The sequence below is a fragment of the Solanum verrucosum genome, unplaced genomic scaffold (assembly GCF_900185275.1).
Source record: "Solanum verrucosum unplaced genomic scaffold, falcon-dt-bn FXZP01000252.1, whole genome shotgun sequence".
Taxonomy (NCBI): domain Eukaryota; kingdom Viridiplantae; phylum Streptophyta; class Magnoliopsida; order Solanales; family Solanaceae; genus Solanum; species Solanum verrucosum.
The window spans coordinates 2,766,824-2,783,667 of NW_026019988.1; the positions used below are offsets into that span (position 1 = coordinate 2,766,824).

General features: G+C 32.0%; 3 protein-coding genes across 3 annotated transcripts; all 3 read right to left on the reverse strand.

The window, feature by feature from the left end:
- Positions 1-339: 339 nt before the first annotated feature.
- LOC125818974 (cysteine proteinase inhibitor 5-like) lies at positions 340-711 on the reverse strand. The gene has a single exon (XM_049498482.1). The coding sequence runs from the start codon at positions 709-711 to the stop codon at positions 340-342; it is 372 nt and encodes a 123-aa protein (XP_049354439.1).
- A 5,504-nt stretch (positions 712-6,215) lies between these two features.
- Positions 6,216-6,587, reverse strand: LOC125818975 (cysteine proteinase inhibitor 5-like). The gene has a single exon (XM_049498483.1). It carries the CDS (start codon positions 6,585-6,587, stop codon positions 6,216-6,218), a length of 372 nt encoding a protein of 123 aa, XP_049354440.1.
- Positions 6,588-13,775: 7,188 nt separating this feature from the next.
- LOC125818866 (uncharacterized) lies at positions 13,776-14,759 on the reverse strand. The gene has a single exon (XM_049498380.1). The coding sequence runs from the start codon at positions 14,757-14,759 to the stop codon at positions 13,776-13,778; it is 984 nt and encodes a 327-aa protein (XP_049354337.1).
- Between the last annotated feature and the right edge of the window lie 2,085 nt (positions 14,760-16,844).

The following is a 16,844-nucleotide window of genomic DNA, read 5'->3' on the forward strand; positions in this document are numbered from 1 at the left end:
ATTTATTTTCTACCCCTTTTCGGCCTACGGGTGAGTGTTTTACTAACCATTACCTTAGTAAAAGTTAAGTGTGTCTCAGAGATTTTGGACATAGGCTGGGGGTACTTATGCATTTTCCCCAAAATAAATAAATAATGCTAACCTTATAAATTAATCATACACCATCAAATAAAATAAATCATCATGCAAAACGTACCCATATTAATTGAAGATTCATTTCATTAAATTCTATAAATCACATTAAATTTCTTTAGAAGATAATACACTTCGTCCATTCAGATCTAACATTTTTAATTTATCAATGAAACTTAGGTAAAAAACTGAAAAAACATTTTTGTTCTACACTTCTAGTAATTGTTTAAAGGAAGTGAGACTCTTAGATTTATCAGGCTTATCCCACACCTCAGCCAAGTAGTTATGCGTCGAATCACCGTCCTTGGCCTCGATGACCAACCGATAATTTATTCCCTCAATAACTTGATTTTCTCCTTTTATTACTTTTTGAAACTCTAATGTTGTCTTGGCCTTTTTGTTGTGTTCATCCACCGCAAATTTTCCTATCTCTATCACCTCCTCCGTTATACTGGTTATGGGCTCCCAATCGCCCGCCAAAGCCTCTCTCCGGACGCTTCTTGCGTCGGAGATATGGAGGAGAATGGTGGAAGCCACCACAAAGAGAGTCACAAGGACGGGGTTGAATTTGATAGCCATTTATTTTCTTTGTAAAAATGGAAAATATAATTTGTGTGGTGAATGAAAAGACCTCATTGGGTGGTCTTATTTATAGCGGAGGATTTTCAAATTAATCATTTCACACTAATACTCCAAAATTTCAAAATATATGAAATATGACTATTTTTAGAAATTATATAATTAGTTTACCATAATTTCTTTTTTCTTCATTTTAATTTAGGACTGAAAATCTAGTCAACACTTGGGTAAGTTTTACCAAAAAAGATGCACTTAGGTAAGTAAAATCTTTGGGCTTTAAGCCCAATTCCCCAAAAAACACTTAGGGCTTTAGGCCCAAGATCTTTTTCTGTCTGGCATGGGCAAGAGAGGCCCATGTTTTTGCACGGATTGTCCCTATTTTTGGGGTAGTCTTTAATTTGTGTTTTAGTGTTTATTTAATGAAAATTTGTAGATCAAAGTATCCTTAATTATAACTTAAATTTGCTAGGTGGATTAATTTCACAAGGAAGATTTTTGTTAGAGAATGTATGCCTTGAGTCATAAAGTTTTGTAATATTTGATTGGCATGCAAGACTTTTAGAGAACTTTTATTTAATGCATAACTTGTAGTAATAAATTTTAAGTTGTATGACATAATTTGTGCCACTAAGGGCATAACTTGTGCCTCAACTTAATTTCTTTTGCTTTTAGATATAACTTGTTCCTTTATAATTACTCCATACGTACGTGACTGAAGTTAAAAATTGAGTAACTTTCACATATAGCAAACAAAAAAATCATATTTGTATGCTATAGCAAAGTTTGCATAATTGCGCTCCATAGCTAACATATATATGTATAATTCGCTATACATATACAATTGAAAGCTATGTCTATTTCGCTATACATATATACAAAAAGAAGCAATTGTATAATTCGTTGGCTCCTCTTTAAATTTGTATAATTTCGTTGGCAGACCATTTGTATAAATTGTTGTTAGCCTCTCGTTTGTATAAATCGTTGACAAAAATATTTGTATATAAAAAACCGCTCTCTCTTTCGCTTTATACAAACATAAATTATACATTATATTTGTAGAATCTGTGTTTGTATAAAACGAGAAAGAGAGCAAGGCAAAAGAAAACTGGGCAAGGGAATATTAGTATTGTATAATTATAAGTGTATAAGACGAATATATATGTATTTGCATGTGTATACAATTTTTTTTCGCTTTATACAAACATAAATTATACATTATACATTATACAAACATAAATTTTACATTATATTGTATAATTTGTGTTTGTATAAAACGAGAAAGAGAGAAAGGTAAAAGAGAACTGGGCAGGGAAATATTTTTATTGTATAATTATAAGTGTATAGGACGAATATATATGTATTTGCATGTGTATATACAATTTTCTCTCGCTTTATACAAACAGAAATGCAATTTATACAATTCTGTTGTATAAAGCGAGAGAGGCGAGCATAGAGAGAGCGAGCGAGAATTTGGAGGGAGAGAAGGGACTGGCAATAGTTTGCTACGGGACGCAATTAAATCAAACAGTAGCTACTCCATTTATTTTAGATTATAAGTTTGCCATTATGTACAATTATCCCTTAAAAATTTGCATCTGAGTTGAGACATTTTTATTTAAAGTTTCACTTACCAAAAGCCAAATATTAGGGAAATTTGTGTAAATTTTAGCTTGCGTTTGGACAAGTGATATAAAGTCATGATTTCAAATCAACATTTGGACATGATCTCAAATTTCCGAATTCTCCTAAAAATATGATTTGGAAGTTTTGAGAAAAAAATTTGAGTGCTTCGAGCGCCAGAATACACACAAAATTGAAGAATTTGGGCGATTCTTAAAAAAATACTTTTAAATGAGAAATGAGCGTTAAAAAAAAGTGTGAGTATACATGACGGTTACCCAACTAACTACGGAGGTCCTCATAAAGTTTTTTGAGGAAATAAAATTGGGTGCTCCGGGCGCTAGATCCATGGTATTAATATACACAAAAAATTGGGGAATTTAGGTAATTCTTAAAAAAGGGCATGTAAATGCGCAAATAGGCGTTAAAAAAGAGGTGTGAGAATACGTGAAGGTTCCCCAACTAATTACGGAGGTCCTCATAAAGTTTTTTGTGAAAAAAAATTTGGTGCTCCAGGCGCCAGATACATGGGCTAATATATACGAAAATTCGAAAAATTTGGCGATTCTTAAATAAAAGCTTGTAAATGTGGAAATGGGCGTTAAAAAATGGTGTAAGTATATGTGAAGATTCTCTAACTCATTACAGAGGTCCTCATAAAGTTTTTTAAGAAAAAAATTGAGTGCTCCGGACGCCAGATCCTTGGGCTAAACATAGTCAATGGATTTTTGGTGATTCGGGATTTCGGCTTTTTTTTGCCGAAAAGACCTTAGCAATGGAGTTAGTTGGTCTCGAGGGGTAAACAGGCGCATTTTCAAGTTCAAACAGCCCCAAAGAAGGTAAACCCATATTTTGCCCATTTTCATGTGCTATAGTCCATGGATTTTTGTGATCCGGGATTCCGGCTTGTTTTTTACCAAATATTTTCATGGACTTCCGCTAAGATCTTAGTAATGGAGTTAGTTGGTCCCGAGGGGCAAACAAACGGATTTTCAAGTTCAAACGAGCCCCAAATTAGGTAAACCCAGATTTTTCCAATTTTCATGTGTTGTCTATGGATTTTTGGTGATCCGGGATTCCGGCTTGTTTTTGGTCGAAATTTTTCATAGACGTCCGTTAAGACCTAAGTAATGGAGCCAATTGGTCCCGAGGGGTAAATGGACGCATTTTCAAGCTCAAACGAGCCACAAAGCAGGTAAACCCATATTTTGTCGATTTTAATGTGCTATAGTCCATGGATTTTTTGTGATCTGGGATTCCAGCTTATTTGTTGGCCGAAATTTTTCACGGACGCCCACTAAGACCTTAGTAATGGAGCCAGTGGCATTTTCAAGTTCAAATAAGCCCAAAAGAAGGTAAATCCAGATTTTACCAATTTTCGTGTGCTATAATCCATGGATTTTTGGTGATTCGGAATTCCGGCTTCTTTTTTACCAAATTTTTTTATGAACGTCTGTTAAAACCTTAGTAATGGAGTCAGTTGGTCCCTAGGGTAAAACAGACGTATTTTCAAGTTCAAACGAGCCCTAAAGCAGGTAAACCCATATTTTGTTGATTTTTATGTGCTATAAGATTTTTTGTGATCCGAGATTTTGACTTGTTTTTTGCCGAAATTTTTCATGGACGTCCGCTAAGACCTTAGTAATGGAACAAATTGGTCCCGAGGGGCATACAAACGCATTTTCAAGTTCAAACGAGCCTCAAAGAAGGTAAACCTAGATTTCTCTAATTTTCGTGTATTGTAATCCATGGATTTTTGGGATTCGAGATTCTTGCTTGTTTTTGGCTGAAAATTTTTATGGACGCCCGTTAAGACCTTAGTAATGGAGTAAGTTGGTCCTGAGGGGCAAACAGACATATTTTCAAGTTTAAACGAGTTCCAAAGCAGGTAAACCCAGATTTTGTCGATTTTCATGTGATATAGTCCATGCATTTTTTGTGATCCAGGATTTCGGCTTGTTTTTTGCTGAAAATTTTCATGGATGTCGGCTAAGACCTTAGTAATGGAGCTAGTTGGTCCCGAGGGGCAAATAGATGCATTTTCAAGTTCAAACGATCCCTAAAGTAGGTAAATCCAGAATTTGCCAATTTTCGTGTGCTATAGTCTATGAATTTTTGGTGATCCGGGATTCATGCTTCTTTTTGGCCGAAATTTTTCATGGACGTTCGTTAAGACCTTAGTAATGGAGTCAGTTGGTCTCGAAGGGCAAACAGACGCATTTTCAAGTTCAAACAAGCCCCAAAGTAGGTAAAACCATATTTTATCTTTTTTCATGTGCTACAGTCCATGTATTTTTTGTGATGCGGGATTCCGGCTTGTTTTTGGCCGAAATGTTTCATGGACGTCAGCTAAGACCTTAGTAATGGAGCCAGTTGGTCTCAAGGGGAAAACTGGCGCATTTTCAAGTTCAAACGAGCCCCAAAGCAGGTAAACCCAGATTTCTCCGATTTTGTGTGCTATAGTCCATGGATTTTTGGTGATCTCGAATTCCGTCCATGGACGTTCGTTAAGACCTTAGTAATGGAGCTAGTTGGTCCCGAGGGGTAAACGGGTGAATTTTCAAGTTCAAACGAAACTCAAATAGGTAAACCCAGATTTAGCCAATTTTCGTGTGCTGTAGCCTATGAATTTTTGGTGATCCGAGATTCCGACTTGTTTTTGGCTGAAATTTTTCTTGGGCGTCTGTTAAGACCTTAGTAATGGAGCAGTTGGTCCCAAAGGGTAAGCGTACGCTTTTTAAAGTTCAAATGAACCCCAAAGCAGGTAAATCCAAATTTTGCTGATTTTCATGTGTTATAGTCTATGCATTTTTTGTGATGCGGGATTCCAACTTGTTTTTGGCCAAAAATTTTCATGGACGTCCGCTAAGACCTTAGTAATGGAGTCAGTTGGTCTCGAAGGGCAAACATGCACATTATCAAGTTTAAACGAGCCCCAAAGCAGGTAAACCCAGATTTTATTAATTTTTGTGTGATATAGTCTATGGATAGTAGAAAACCCACACTTTGTCAAGGGACTTAAATTTCCGAATTTGCCCTTTAACCCTAATACTCCAATTTTATTAAAATCTATGTTTTTTAAAGAAAATTATATCATCAACTAACCCATATATAATATTTTTATCTTTTTAGAAATAAAGAACTTGTTCCCTCATATTCAACACATGAAAAGTCTACACTTTGCACTTCCAAACAATTATTTATTCATTTAATCATCTGGTATTCAAATATTTGCATTGTCATGATTAATTCAAAGTCATATCATGTAAAATTTATATTAAAAAAATAGTATGTATTATTTTTTTTATTTTTTTTGTAATTCTCAAGTCTCAAACTCGAAACATCTAATTAAAAGTATATCATATTCCTTTGTGACAAGTGGCTAATATATTTAATATAGAATAGACTCCCTCTGAAAAGAAGTTCAAGAAATCAAGTTTTATTAAACTTATAGGATTAAAATGACATTTATAAAATTCTTTAAAAAAACTTTAGAAGACAAATAATTTATTATTGGATTGAAATAAACTTGAATAGGTTGATATAGAAATCCCGACAGTAAATTATTGTTAGTAAGAAATTAAGATGTGTTGTTGCTTGATGAATTGATAGGTACATACATATATGTATACAAACATAAAAAAAAAAAAAAAAAGGCAACAAGCAAAAATAAATAAATAATGCTAACCTTATAAATTAATCATACACCATCAAATAAAATAAATCATCATGCAAAACATACCCATATTAATTGAAGATTCATTTCATTAAATTCTATAAATCACATTAAATTTCTTTAGAAGATAATACACTTCGTCCATTCAGATCTAACATTTTAATTTATCAATGAAACTTAGGTAAAAAACTAAAAATACATTTTTGTTCTACACTTCTAGTAATTGTTTAAAGGAAGTGAGACTCTTAGATTTATCAGGCTTATCCCACACCTCAGCCAAGTAGTTATGCGTCGAATCACCGTCCTTGGCCTCGATGACCAACCGATAATTTATTCCCTCAATAACTTGATTTTCTCCTTTTATTACTTTTTGAAACTCTAATGTTGTCTTGGCCTTTTTGTTGTGTTCATCCACCGCAAATTTTCCTATCTCTATCACCTCCTCCGTTATACTGGTTATGGGCTCCCAATCGCCCGCCAAAGCCTCTCTCCGGACGCTTCTTGCGTCGGAGATATGGAGGAGAATGGTGGAAGCCACCACAAAGAGAGTCACAAGGACGGGGTTGAATTTGATAGCCATTTATTTTCTTTGTAAGAACGGAAAATATAATGTGTGGTGAATGAAAAGACCTCATTGGGTGGTCTTATTTATAGTGGAGGATTTTCAAATTAATCATTTCACACTAATACTCCAAAATTTCAAAATCTATGAAATATGACTATTTTTAGAAATTATATAATTTGTTTACCATAATTTATTTTTTCTTCATTTTAATTTAGGACTGAAAATCTAGTCAACACTTGGGTAAGTTTTACCAAAAAAGATGCACTTAGGTAAGTAAAATCTTTGGGCTTTAAGCCTAATTCCCCAAAAAAAAACACTTAGGGCTTTAGGCCCAAGATCTTTTTCTGTCTGGCATGGGCAAGAGGCCCATGTTTTGTCACAGATTGTCCCTATTTTTTTTGGGGGGTGGGGGGGGGGGGTGGGGTGGGGTGGGGTGGGGGGAATAACCCCACATGCACATTTAAGAGACTTTAAACCTACATTTAAAAAATTCTTGCTTATAACAGTTTAATTACGGATTATAACATATCACTATTTATTTATAAATCAATTAAATTTTACTTTATTAAATAATTAATATTTTTGTGTTTTTATATTATTATTTGATTATTTAAATAAAGAATACACTATAATTATCTCTTACACAATTATAGGGATTTACATTGATTCCTGTTATTTTTTTACAGTTACACGCCGTATTTACATTGATTCATCTTCCTTTTTTACATTGTCATTATCTCTTACACCATTTTAGGGATAACAATAATATTAGATAATCAATTGTCATTATCTCTTACACCATTTTAGGAATTTTCTTTTCCAATTTTCACACGGCAACCCCCCACCCACACCCCACCTTCCTCTTTTACCCATACGCAAAAGAACATGTTTAGGATACTACCAATTATCCTACACTAAAACCAAGGAAACGAACTTTGAAATAGTTGTTTGCAGTTTAGACTTTTAATTATTACATGTTTTGATTTTGGATGATGTACATTTCTTTAGCTACAGTTTTTGACAACAATTCATAATATGCATTGTTTTACATTGTCAAATTTATTTTTCCCAGATTTATATCAATTGGATACCAATTTCATAAAAAAATTTATTTTAGTCTTCGTTTTAAAATTCTATACCAAGTGTATACAAATTGGATACAACATTAACTTGTTTTAGATTGTCTAATTTGATTGAAAATCAATTACATTTTTTTTTCATTTTCCAATGGGATATCTGGTGGATACCAATTGGATTCATCATTAACTTGTTTTAGGTTGTCTACTTTGGTTGAAATCTCAATTACACATTGGTTTTTCAATTTTTCCAATGGGATATCAGATAAATACCAATTGTATACCAATTGGATACAATATTAACTTGTTTTAGGCTGACTAATTTAGTTGAAATCCCAATTACCTGTTGGTTTTTCAAATTTTTTTCAATGGGAGATCAGTTGGATACCAAATGTATACCAGTTGGATACAGAATTAACTTATTTTAGGCTGACTATTCAGTTGAAATCTCGATTACATGTTTTTTTCAATTTTTTCAATGGGATATCAGTTTGATATCAAATGTATACCAATTGGGTACAAAATTAACTAGTTTTAGGCTGATTAATTTAGTTGAAATCTCAATGACATGTTTTTTCAATGGAATATCAATTTGATACCATTTGTATACCAATTGGGTACAAAATTAACTAGTTTTAGGCTGATTAATTTAGTTGAAATATCAATTACGTGTTTTTTTTTAAAAAAAAATTCCAATGGGATATTAGTTAGATACCAAATGTATACAAATTAGATACAACACTAATTAGTTTTAGGTTGGCTATTTCGGTTGAAATCTCAACTACATGTTGCTTTTTCAATTTTACCACTGGGACATTAGTTTGATGCCAACTATATACCAATTTTATACTAAGATTTGACTTAATTTTTTCAGTCGATATTAATTGCATACCAACATTACCTAGTTTTTTACTATAGATTTAAAAAAAAACACTGAATACACAAATGATTAATTAGTACACATAATAAATATTCTAAATATATAAGTCATAAACTTAAAAGACAAAATAAATCAAAACATGAGTTTGTCACAGTAAAATAACCAAATCAAAATAAAAATAAATCATGTCTTTAGTTCAGCAGTTGTGTCCATTCCGACGACATGTATTGCATGTAACCTTAGACCTCTTGAATTTCAAATCAACAAACTCTTTCCAGCGTTAATTTATGTTCCGACACTTTTTGAATTGTATATTTTAAACAATCAACATATTTTCCTGTTTCATCTAGAAATCACCGTGTCAGTCGTACAGAATACAAAAGAAAAAAATTACATGTGTTATATTTGTATACAAACTTAATACAATTCTCATTCACACATTTCATACATATTTTTACTCATTATTCATACCAATATCATGTCAATAGAATACCAAAATAATTCTAAACTTATAAATATTTATTGTAATTTCTTAAATAAACAGTATACCAAATTCATTACATAAGAATGCCAAAAAAATATCCATTCAAATCAGAAATCATACCATAAAACATTATAGAATGAAATATACACATTTGATACATTTTTGGGCACACTTTTCATACATATATCATCCGGACATTATTACTATTTAATCATATACATCATAATTTTTTTCATAGCAGCATAATGCCAATATAATATAAACATATTCCTAATTTTGACAATTAATTGTCATTTATTAAGTAATGATTTATATGTAATTCATTCAAATATAATTTTAAAATCATGCAAAAAATGGTATAAACAGTATATCAATAACAAATAAATTTTATGTAATTTCTTTTACCAGAAATCTTAAATTAAAAAAAAATTCATACCAAAATCTATTCCAGCTTCAAACTTATATTATGTAATCTAAAAAAAAATGTTCATACCAAAAAAGTCATAATCAAATTCTATTATACACAAACAAAAACTGAAAATTTACTTTCCAGCATCATGGTTCTTCAATACAAATAAAAAATCGCAAAAAATACTAACCTGAAGGATCCATCTACCATCATGCTTTATTAATATTGATACGAAGCTATCCATTACAACAACATGAAGATTATTGAATAAAAACGAATTGAAACTAGTTGTGAGTGACGACAAATTTCAGAAAAAAATGAGAGGAGAGAGAAACGTTTGAATGAAAGAAGAAAATCTATTTTTGGACTAAACTTAACTGATTGAAGATAAAAATGGAAAACAAATATTCCGTTTTTTTAATTGAATCTCCTAAATTTATGGCACATATTAATGATCATTAATCAATTCAAATTAATTACTATTAATTTATCCATTTTTTACCGTCTATTTTTTTAAAACAAATTACTTTTTGCTGTAATTTTAAAACATTTTTTATTTTAATAAAATGTTAGAACTTGCAATTTTTTATTGTTACAACTTGAAAGAATTATTATAATCTCATAACTTGAAATTATTAGTCATATATATGTCAATTATAAAATTTTCACAAAGGAAAAATGCTACAAGCCCAAAAAAAATTAGAAAATAATAAACCTTATCAAGTGATCATATAACATTAAATAAAATAAATCATGCCAAGCATACTCATATCAATTGAAGATTCATTTCATTGATGTCATTAACTTTTATAAATTACACTAGATTTATTTTAAAGATTAGATATTCCGATCAAATCTAGTATCTTTATCAACTAAATCACCGACATGTGTATATATCTTTATCAAATTTAGTACATTCTTTGAAGGAAGTGAGGTTCCTAGATTTCCCCCGCTCCTTGTCTGACACCATTACCTGATAGTAATGTGGTGAATCACGGTCTAGGGCGGAGATCAACAGTTTAAAATTAATAGTTGCCTCAGTAGATTTTATTTGACTTTGTCCGGCTATTACTTTTAGAAATACTAATTCTGTTTTAGCCTCTTTATTAATCTCATGGATCGCAAATCTTCCTACTTCCACTATTTTAGGATCTTGTACATTAGGTATGTCAACCCAATCGTCTCCGTTAATTACTATTTTCCGACCGCCTTGTACCTCGGAGACATGGAGGAGCACGGTGGCAAGCACCACTAAGAGAATCCCAAGGATGGAATTGAATTTTATTGCCATTTTTTTCTTTGTTAGAATGGAGAATATAAGTTGTGTTGTGATAATGAAAAGACCTCATTGGATGGGCAAATTTATAGTGGAGAACTCACACTTGTTTGTGTATATTTTAAAAGAAATAAAACAAATAATAATTAGAAAAAATATTAATTTTAATTGCTTTTTGTTTAAAAAGAGAACAAGTTTATCTCGAGGACTCTATAGTCAAAGTGGTATAAAGACACATTGATTTGTGAATTATCTGTTGATTTGTTTATTATTATAGATACGATAAATGTTTAACAATCAACTGTCATATAGTTAATACAATTTGCCAGATTTGTTTTTTATTTTATTTTATTTTATAGTTTTGACCAAATAGTCCTATATTTAATTACTACGTCATATTCCGTCATAATCGTATACTATTTCTTCTTTTTCTTTTTCTATATTTTAAATATTCATTAACGAAAGATTTTTTATGCTAAATTTCTGACTTTCTACCAGAACGAATCGATCCCTAGAATACCCTTAAATTTAAAAAATTAAGTTTTTATCGAGAAAATCAGACTTGATACACCTAAGTTTTCATTTGTAGCAGTATGTTGTATAACTCATATAATTTATGTAGACTTGAGTCTTTCATACACGCCTTATTGTCAAATTACGTTGGATTGAAATAAACACGAATAAGATAATTTGTTATTGCATTAAAATGAACTTAAATAGGGTGAATGGGACATAGAGGTTCCTACAACACTTTCTTATAATGCAACTTATGATATATGTAGAGCAACTTTCACATATAGCAAACACAAAAATCATATTTGTATGTTATAACTATAGTTTACATAATTGCGTTCCATAGCAAACATAAATTGTATATTTCGCTATACATATACAAAAGAAAGAAAATGTATATAATTTGTTTCTGTTTCGGTATACATATACAAAAGATCAATTGTATAATCTGTGTGTGTATAAAGCGAGAAAGAGAGAAATGCAAAAGAGAACTGGACAGAGGAATATTTGTATTGTATAATTATAAGTGTATAGGATGAAGATATATGTATTTGCATGTGTATATACAATTTTATCTCGCTTTATACAAACAGAAACACAATGTATACATTTCTCTTTGTATAAGCGAGAGAGGCGAGGGAGAGACTGGCGAGCGATATCTGGGAGAGTGGCAAGCGAGCGAGATCTAGGAGAGGGGAGCGAGGGGAACAAAAATATATGCATATATATAATTTTCTCTCGCTTTATACAAACACAAATGCATTTTATACATTTGTGTTTGTATAAAAAGCGAGAGAGGCGAGGGAGAGAACGAGAGTGGCGAGCGAGATTCACCAGGAGAGAGGCGAAATAACAACAGTTTGCTATGGGGTACAATTAAATCAAATTATGTTTATAGCATTTAATTTGAATTAATAGTTTGCTATTATATACAATTTCCCCATATATATACGCGTTGCGACATTATTAGGGGCAAATTTAGTAAATAACTTTTGAATTCATTTCAACTCCATAGTTTTGGCTCAACCCATATATGTACTATGTATAAATAAATAGAAAAATTGATTGATTGTTTTACCCTTCATTAAAAGATTATGTAATAGATAAAACTTGTCATATATTATTTTTCTCATATAATTATTAAATAATATTTAAAACTTTGAAATTAATTAAAGTTATAACTATTAAATCTTTACTGATTTATAAAAGGTAAAACTCCTAATATTTAGTACTTTAAAACTGATTGAAATTACTTTTAAATCTTTCTTTATTTGAACTATATTAAAAGTTTTAATATTTAATCTTCCTTTTTATTTGGAAAACGCAAGAATTTTAAATGGTATCTCCTGATAAATGTATAATACATAAATATGTTCTTTAACTTGACTTTAGCTGATATTTATGCCCTTTAATTTTGGATGTGCACAAATAGACATTTAATCTTGTATAAAATTGATCAAGTGGGCACACTAGTCCCATGTGACATAATATATGTAAGACATCACGTAGAACATAAAATTATCATATAAAACGTCAAATAAAATATTATTTATCTACCTGATCTATTCAATATTGGTCGCATAAGCTAAATGGTTGAACGGTAAGTAGTAAAAACGTATAGAGTAGTTTACTCGATTGTTGGCCAATGAAAAACATCAGATAAATATGCATAAACAAAAAAAGTTAAAAATAAAGGGAGACCATAAGCCTCGAGTTTAAATCTTAGATATGGAGAGAGTTTAAGTAGTTAGGGAATGCGTTCCTCCTTTAATAGACATTATGCGACGTAAACCTAAATAGTTGGATCAATAAATAATAAAAAAAATATAAAAACAATTTAACTGGTTGTTGACCAGCAAAAAGCATAGAAAAAAATGCATGAACGAAAAAAGAGTTAAATTATATAAAGGGTGATTGGTCATAGGCCTCGAGTTTAAATCTTGATAATAAAGAAACTCTTGTTAATTAGGAAGCTCTTCCTTTTCTTAACAAACCTTACATTGAGTGTGATTCTAAATTAGTCGAATCAATGAATACCAAAAAATTAAAATGAGCAAATGGTTGACCAAATATATTAACACATTCTCATCAAGCTAGATAACATTCTCAAGTTGGCTAGAAATTAAAAAAAAAGCACTCATAATCTGAGTTGTGCGGACTCTTCAATTTTGATGCTTCACTCATGTCGAATTCTTTAAAAATACACTATTTTTAGAGAACTCGACAAGTACTCGTTGACATTTTTAAAGAATTTGAGCAGCATAACTCATAACCAAACTTTATTATACAATACAATAACTAGTACTACTTCATACTAGAGCTCCGTATTAAAGTTTAGCTAAAGAACCAATCTTGTATACAGTTCAGAAAAGTCATTTACACATTAGCTAATACCACAACCTTGTATATAGCATGGCAAAAAGGAAGCAATGGATTAAAGAAAATAAGTAGTAATTAAATAGTATCAAAAGAAGATCGAATTACATAACAGAAAGAAAGCTAGGAAATTAACAAGTAGGTAACACAAGATAGAAAATAGTTACTCTGGAAATACTAAAATAAAAACTAAGCAGAAAAAGGAGTGTTGAAGATCCATATAGGTGGACTAAATCTGTGATAGGATTCACCAGTATAGTGAGGCTCAATTGTATCGTCAAGCAAGTTATATATGCCCATGTCCTTGCCACCTCCTTTTTCACTAGAATAGTATGCGGTAGAACAATCATCAGTAAAATATATATGATTAGCCTTGCATCCATACTGTTCAACGTCAACAGCCACAGAGGCACTAAATCCGAGGAAGAGTGAACTGTTGTCCAAATCATTAACCTCTTCATAACTGATCTCATTATTATCAACATCAACCTTGCAAACAACAAATTCTTCAACACCATAGGTCTTTGTTTCGGGATGATTACAAATTCCATCTCGAGTGATGACAAATAGTTCACCTTGAGAATGTACAATGTAGAGTTTCATTCCACAGATAAAATCAGAGGGAATGCCTTGAACTATCCTTCCAATAGTTGGTTCTAACTCTCCTCTAAAATCCAATATTACAACGTTTCCTCGAACATCAACCCCATAAAATTGTCCATCATGCCATGTTACATCAGAATAAGTGGCTTTGCGCGTTTCAACTGTGATAAAACCATTTTTTCCAGGTTTCCAATAAGCTAATGTACGAGGAACTCCTTGATTAATCATTAAAATATAATCGTCGTCAGTTGTATGAGGATCTGAAGAAAGCACGGCTTTTTGAACATAATACTCACAGTAACCGCGTTCATTATCAGAATCGAAACCTTTCAATGTGGTCATGTGAGGCAATTGTATCAGAGAACGAGAATTGAGATGGAACAAATTCATATTCCCTTCCCCATCTGCTGTGAAAAGCCACCCTGGAATTCCAACACCCAAACAGCGTTTTCCAACAAGTTGTGGAAAATTCATGGTGTAAGTGATACCTTTGGTTAAGTCCAAGAACTCACGTTTTTCTTCATTCCCTGCGAGCATCAACAATGGAACTCCAACTTTCTCCGCAACCATGATTTTGAAGGAAAAGTACCAAACTTTGATTTGATGAATAAACAAAACCTAGCTAATCTGATCCCCTTTTATAACAAGAGAAATCCAATCCTAATTTGGTGTTACTTAGGTTTACTAAGGAACCCTTTTATTTTGGGATTCATAAGCGATCCGAATCTAAATTTCGATATTTACTTCTTAAAAATAGTAAAATTATACTTATAAATTACTACTCCTTTCGTCTCATTTTATATGTCATCTCTTTCTATAAATAGATGGACCACAATACTTGTCATTTTATAAAATTTATGCATAAATTACCATATTTTGCCTATTATACCCTTGATAGAATAGTTAATTAATCTTGTCATTTATTAACAAAGTTGATTTAAGAAAATATTAAATAAGGGTTGATATTTGCCTACTTTACGGCGTGCATTGATTCAAAAGGGAAAACGTAGGTATTTTCAAGATCAAACGAAATACAAAATGGAAAATAGGGATTTTTTCATTTTTTCCATTATTCGAGTGGTATAGTCCAGTGATTTAAGTGCGCATGGTGATTTTTGATCAAAATTTTTCGTGGACGTCTGTGATGACCTTTTAAATTGCACACGTTGGTACAGAGGGGGAAACGTTGGTTTTTAAAGTTCAAACAAGGGTCGGAATGGGAAATAGGGATTTTTTCATTTTTTTATGTGTTATTTTCATGGATTTTGTGTGATATGTGCGCGGTATGATTTTCTGTCGAAATATTTCGTGGCCATCCGTGACGACCTATTAAATGGTGTGAATTGGTTTGGAGGTGCAAACATAGATATTTTTAAGTTCAAACAAACTCTGGACCGGAAAATAGGGATTTTTTTTCGTGTGTTATAGTCCAAAGATTTTGTGTGATATGTGCACCCGACAATTTTTTGGCCGAAATATTTTGTGGACGTCCCTGAACCTACTTTATGATACGCATTTCTTCGATGGGAAAAACATTGGTTTTTTCCAATTCAAATGAGTCTCGAAATAGGAAATAGGAATTTTTCTGTTTTTCATGTGTTATAGTTCATGGGTTTTGTGTGATATTTGCGCCTGACGGTTTTTTGGTCAAAATTTTCCGTGGACATCCGTGATGACCTTCTTAATGGTGTGCATTGGTTCAGAGTTGCAAACGTTGGCATTTTCAAGTTCAAACAAGGTTCGGACCAGAAAATTGAGAATTTTCTATTTTTCGTGTGTTATAGTCCATAAATTTTATGTGATATGTGCACCCGGTGATTTTTATACCGAAATTTTTTGTGGGAGTTCATGACAGACTATATAATGGTGTGTTGGTTCAGAGCGGCAAATGTAGGTTTTTTCTAGTTCAAACGAGACCAGAATGGGAAATATATATGGATAGTCCATGAATTTTGTGTGATATGTGCACCTGACTATTTTATGGCCGGAATATTTCATAGGCGTCCGTTATGACCAATTAAATGGTGAGCGTTGGTTCGGAGGGGCACAAGTAGTTTTTTTCAAGTTCAAATCAGGCCCGGAAATTTTTTGTTGGTGTTAGTCACGACTTATTAAATGGTGCGCGTTCGTTCAGAAGGGCAAACACAGGTGTTTTAAGTTCAAACGAGACCCAATCGGAAAATAGGAATATCATGACAACAAAGGGAAAAAACAAAAGAGAGAAGATACATATTGGTGCTAGAAAATAACACGATGAGTACATCAAACACAATAGAAACAAATTATTAATGAGTCAAAGAGAGATATTCTCATATCTCAAATCCTTTCCCTGATGACCATGAACGAAAAAATCAAAGCAACAAGTCCAGCCATCGCGGATGGGAAAGAATTGGTGATGGCACTCCCGGGGTCCATCGGAGCCGCCATTGGTCCATGGTTGTGGCCTTCATGGGCAGTCACAGAAACCACCATGATCACAACAATAGCAATGATGAAATTGAACACCTTGAATGCCATTATATTGCCTTCTCTTCAAGATTATTATCAAATGTTTGACTTTTAATTATTTGAACAAATGACAATGTTTACTTACGCCTTCATTCAACATGTTTATATAGAAATATTGTTGAAAGGGTGTGGACAATTCTATCGTAC

Excerpts from the sequence above, each read along its gene's own strand:
- LOC125818974 (XM_049498482.1), bottom strand. The coding sequence starts at position 711 with ATGGCTATCAAATTCAACCCCGTCCTTGTGACTCTCTTTGTGGTGGCT.
- LOC125818975 (XM_049498483.1), bottom strand. The coding sequence starts at position 6,587 with ATGGCTATCAAATTCAACCCCGTCCTTGTGACTCTCTTTGTGGTGGCT.
- LOC125818866 (XM_049498380.1), bottom strand. The coding sequence starts at position 14,759 with ATGGTTGCGGAGAAAGTTGGAGTTCCATTGTTGATGCTCGCAGGGAAT.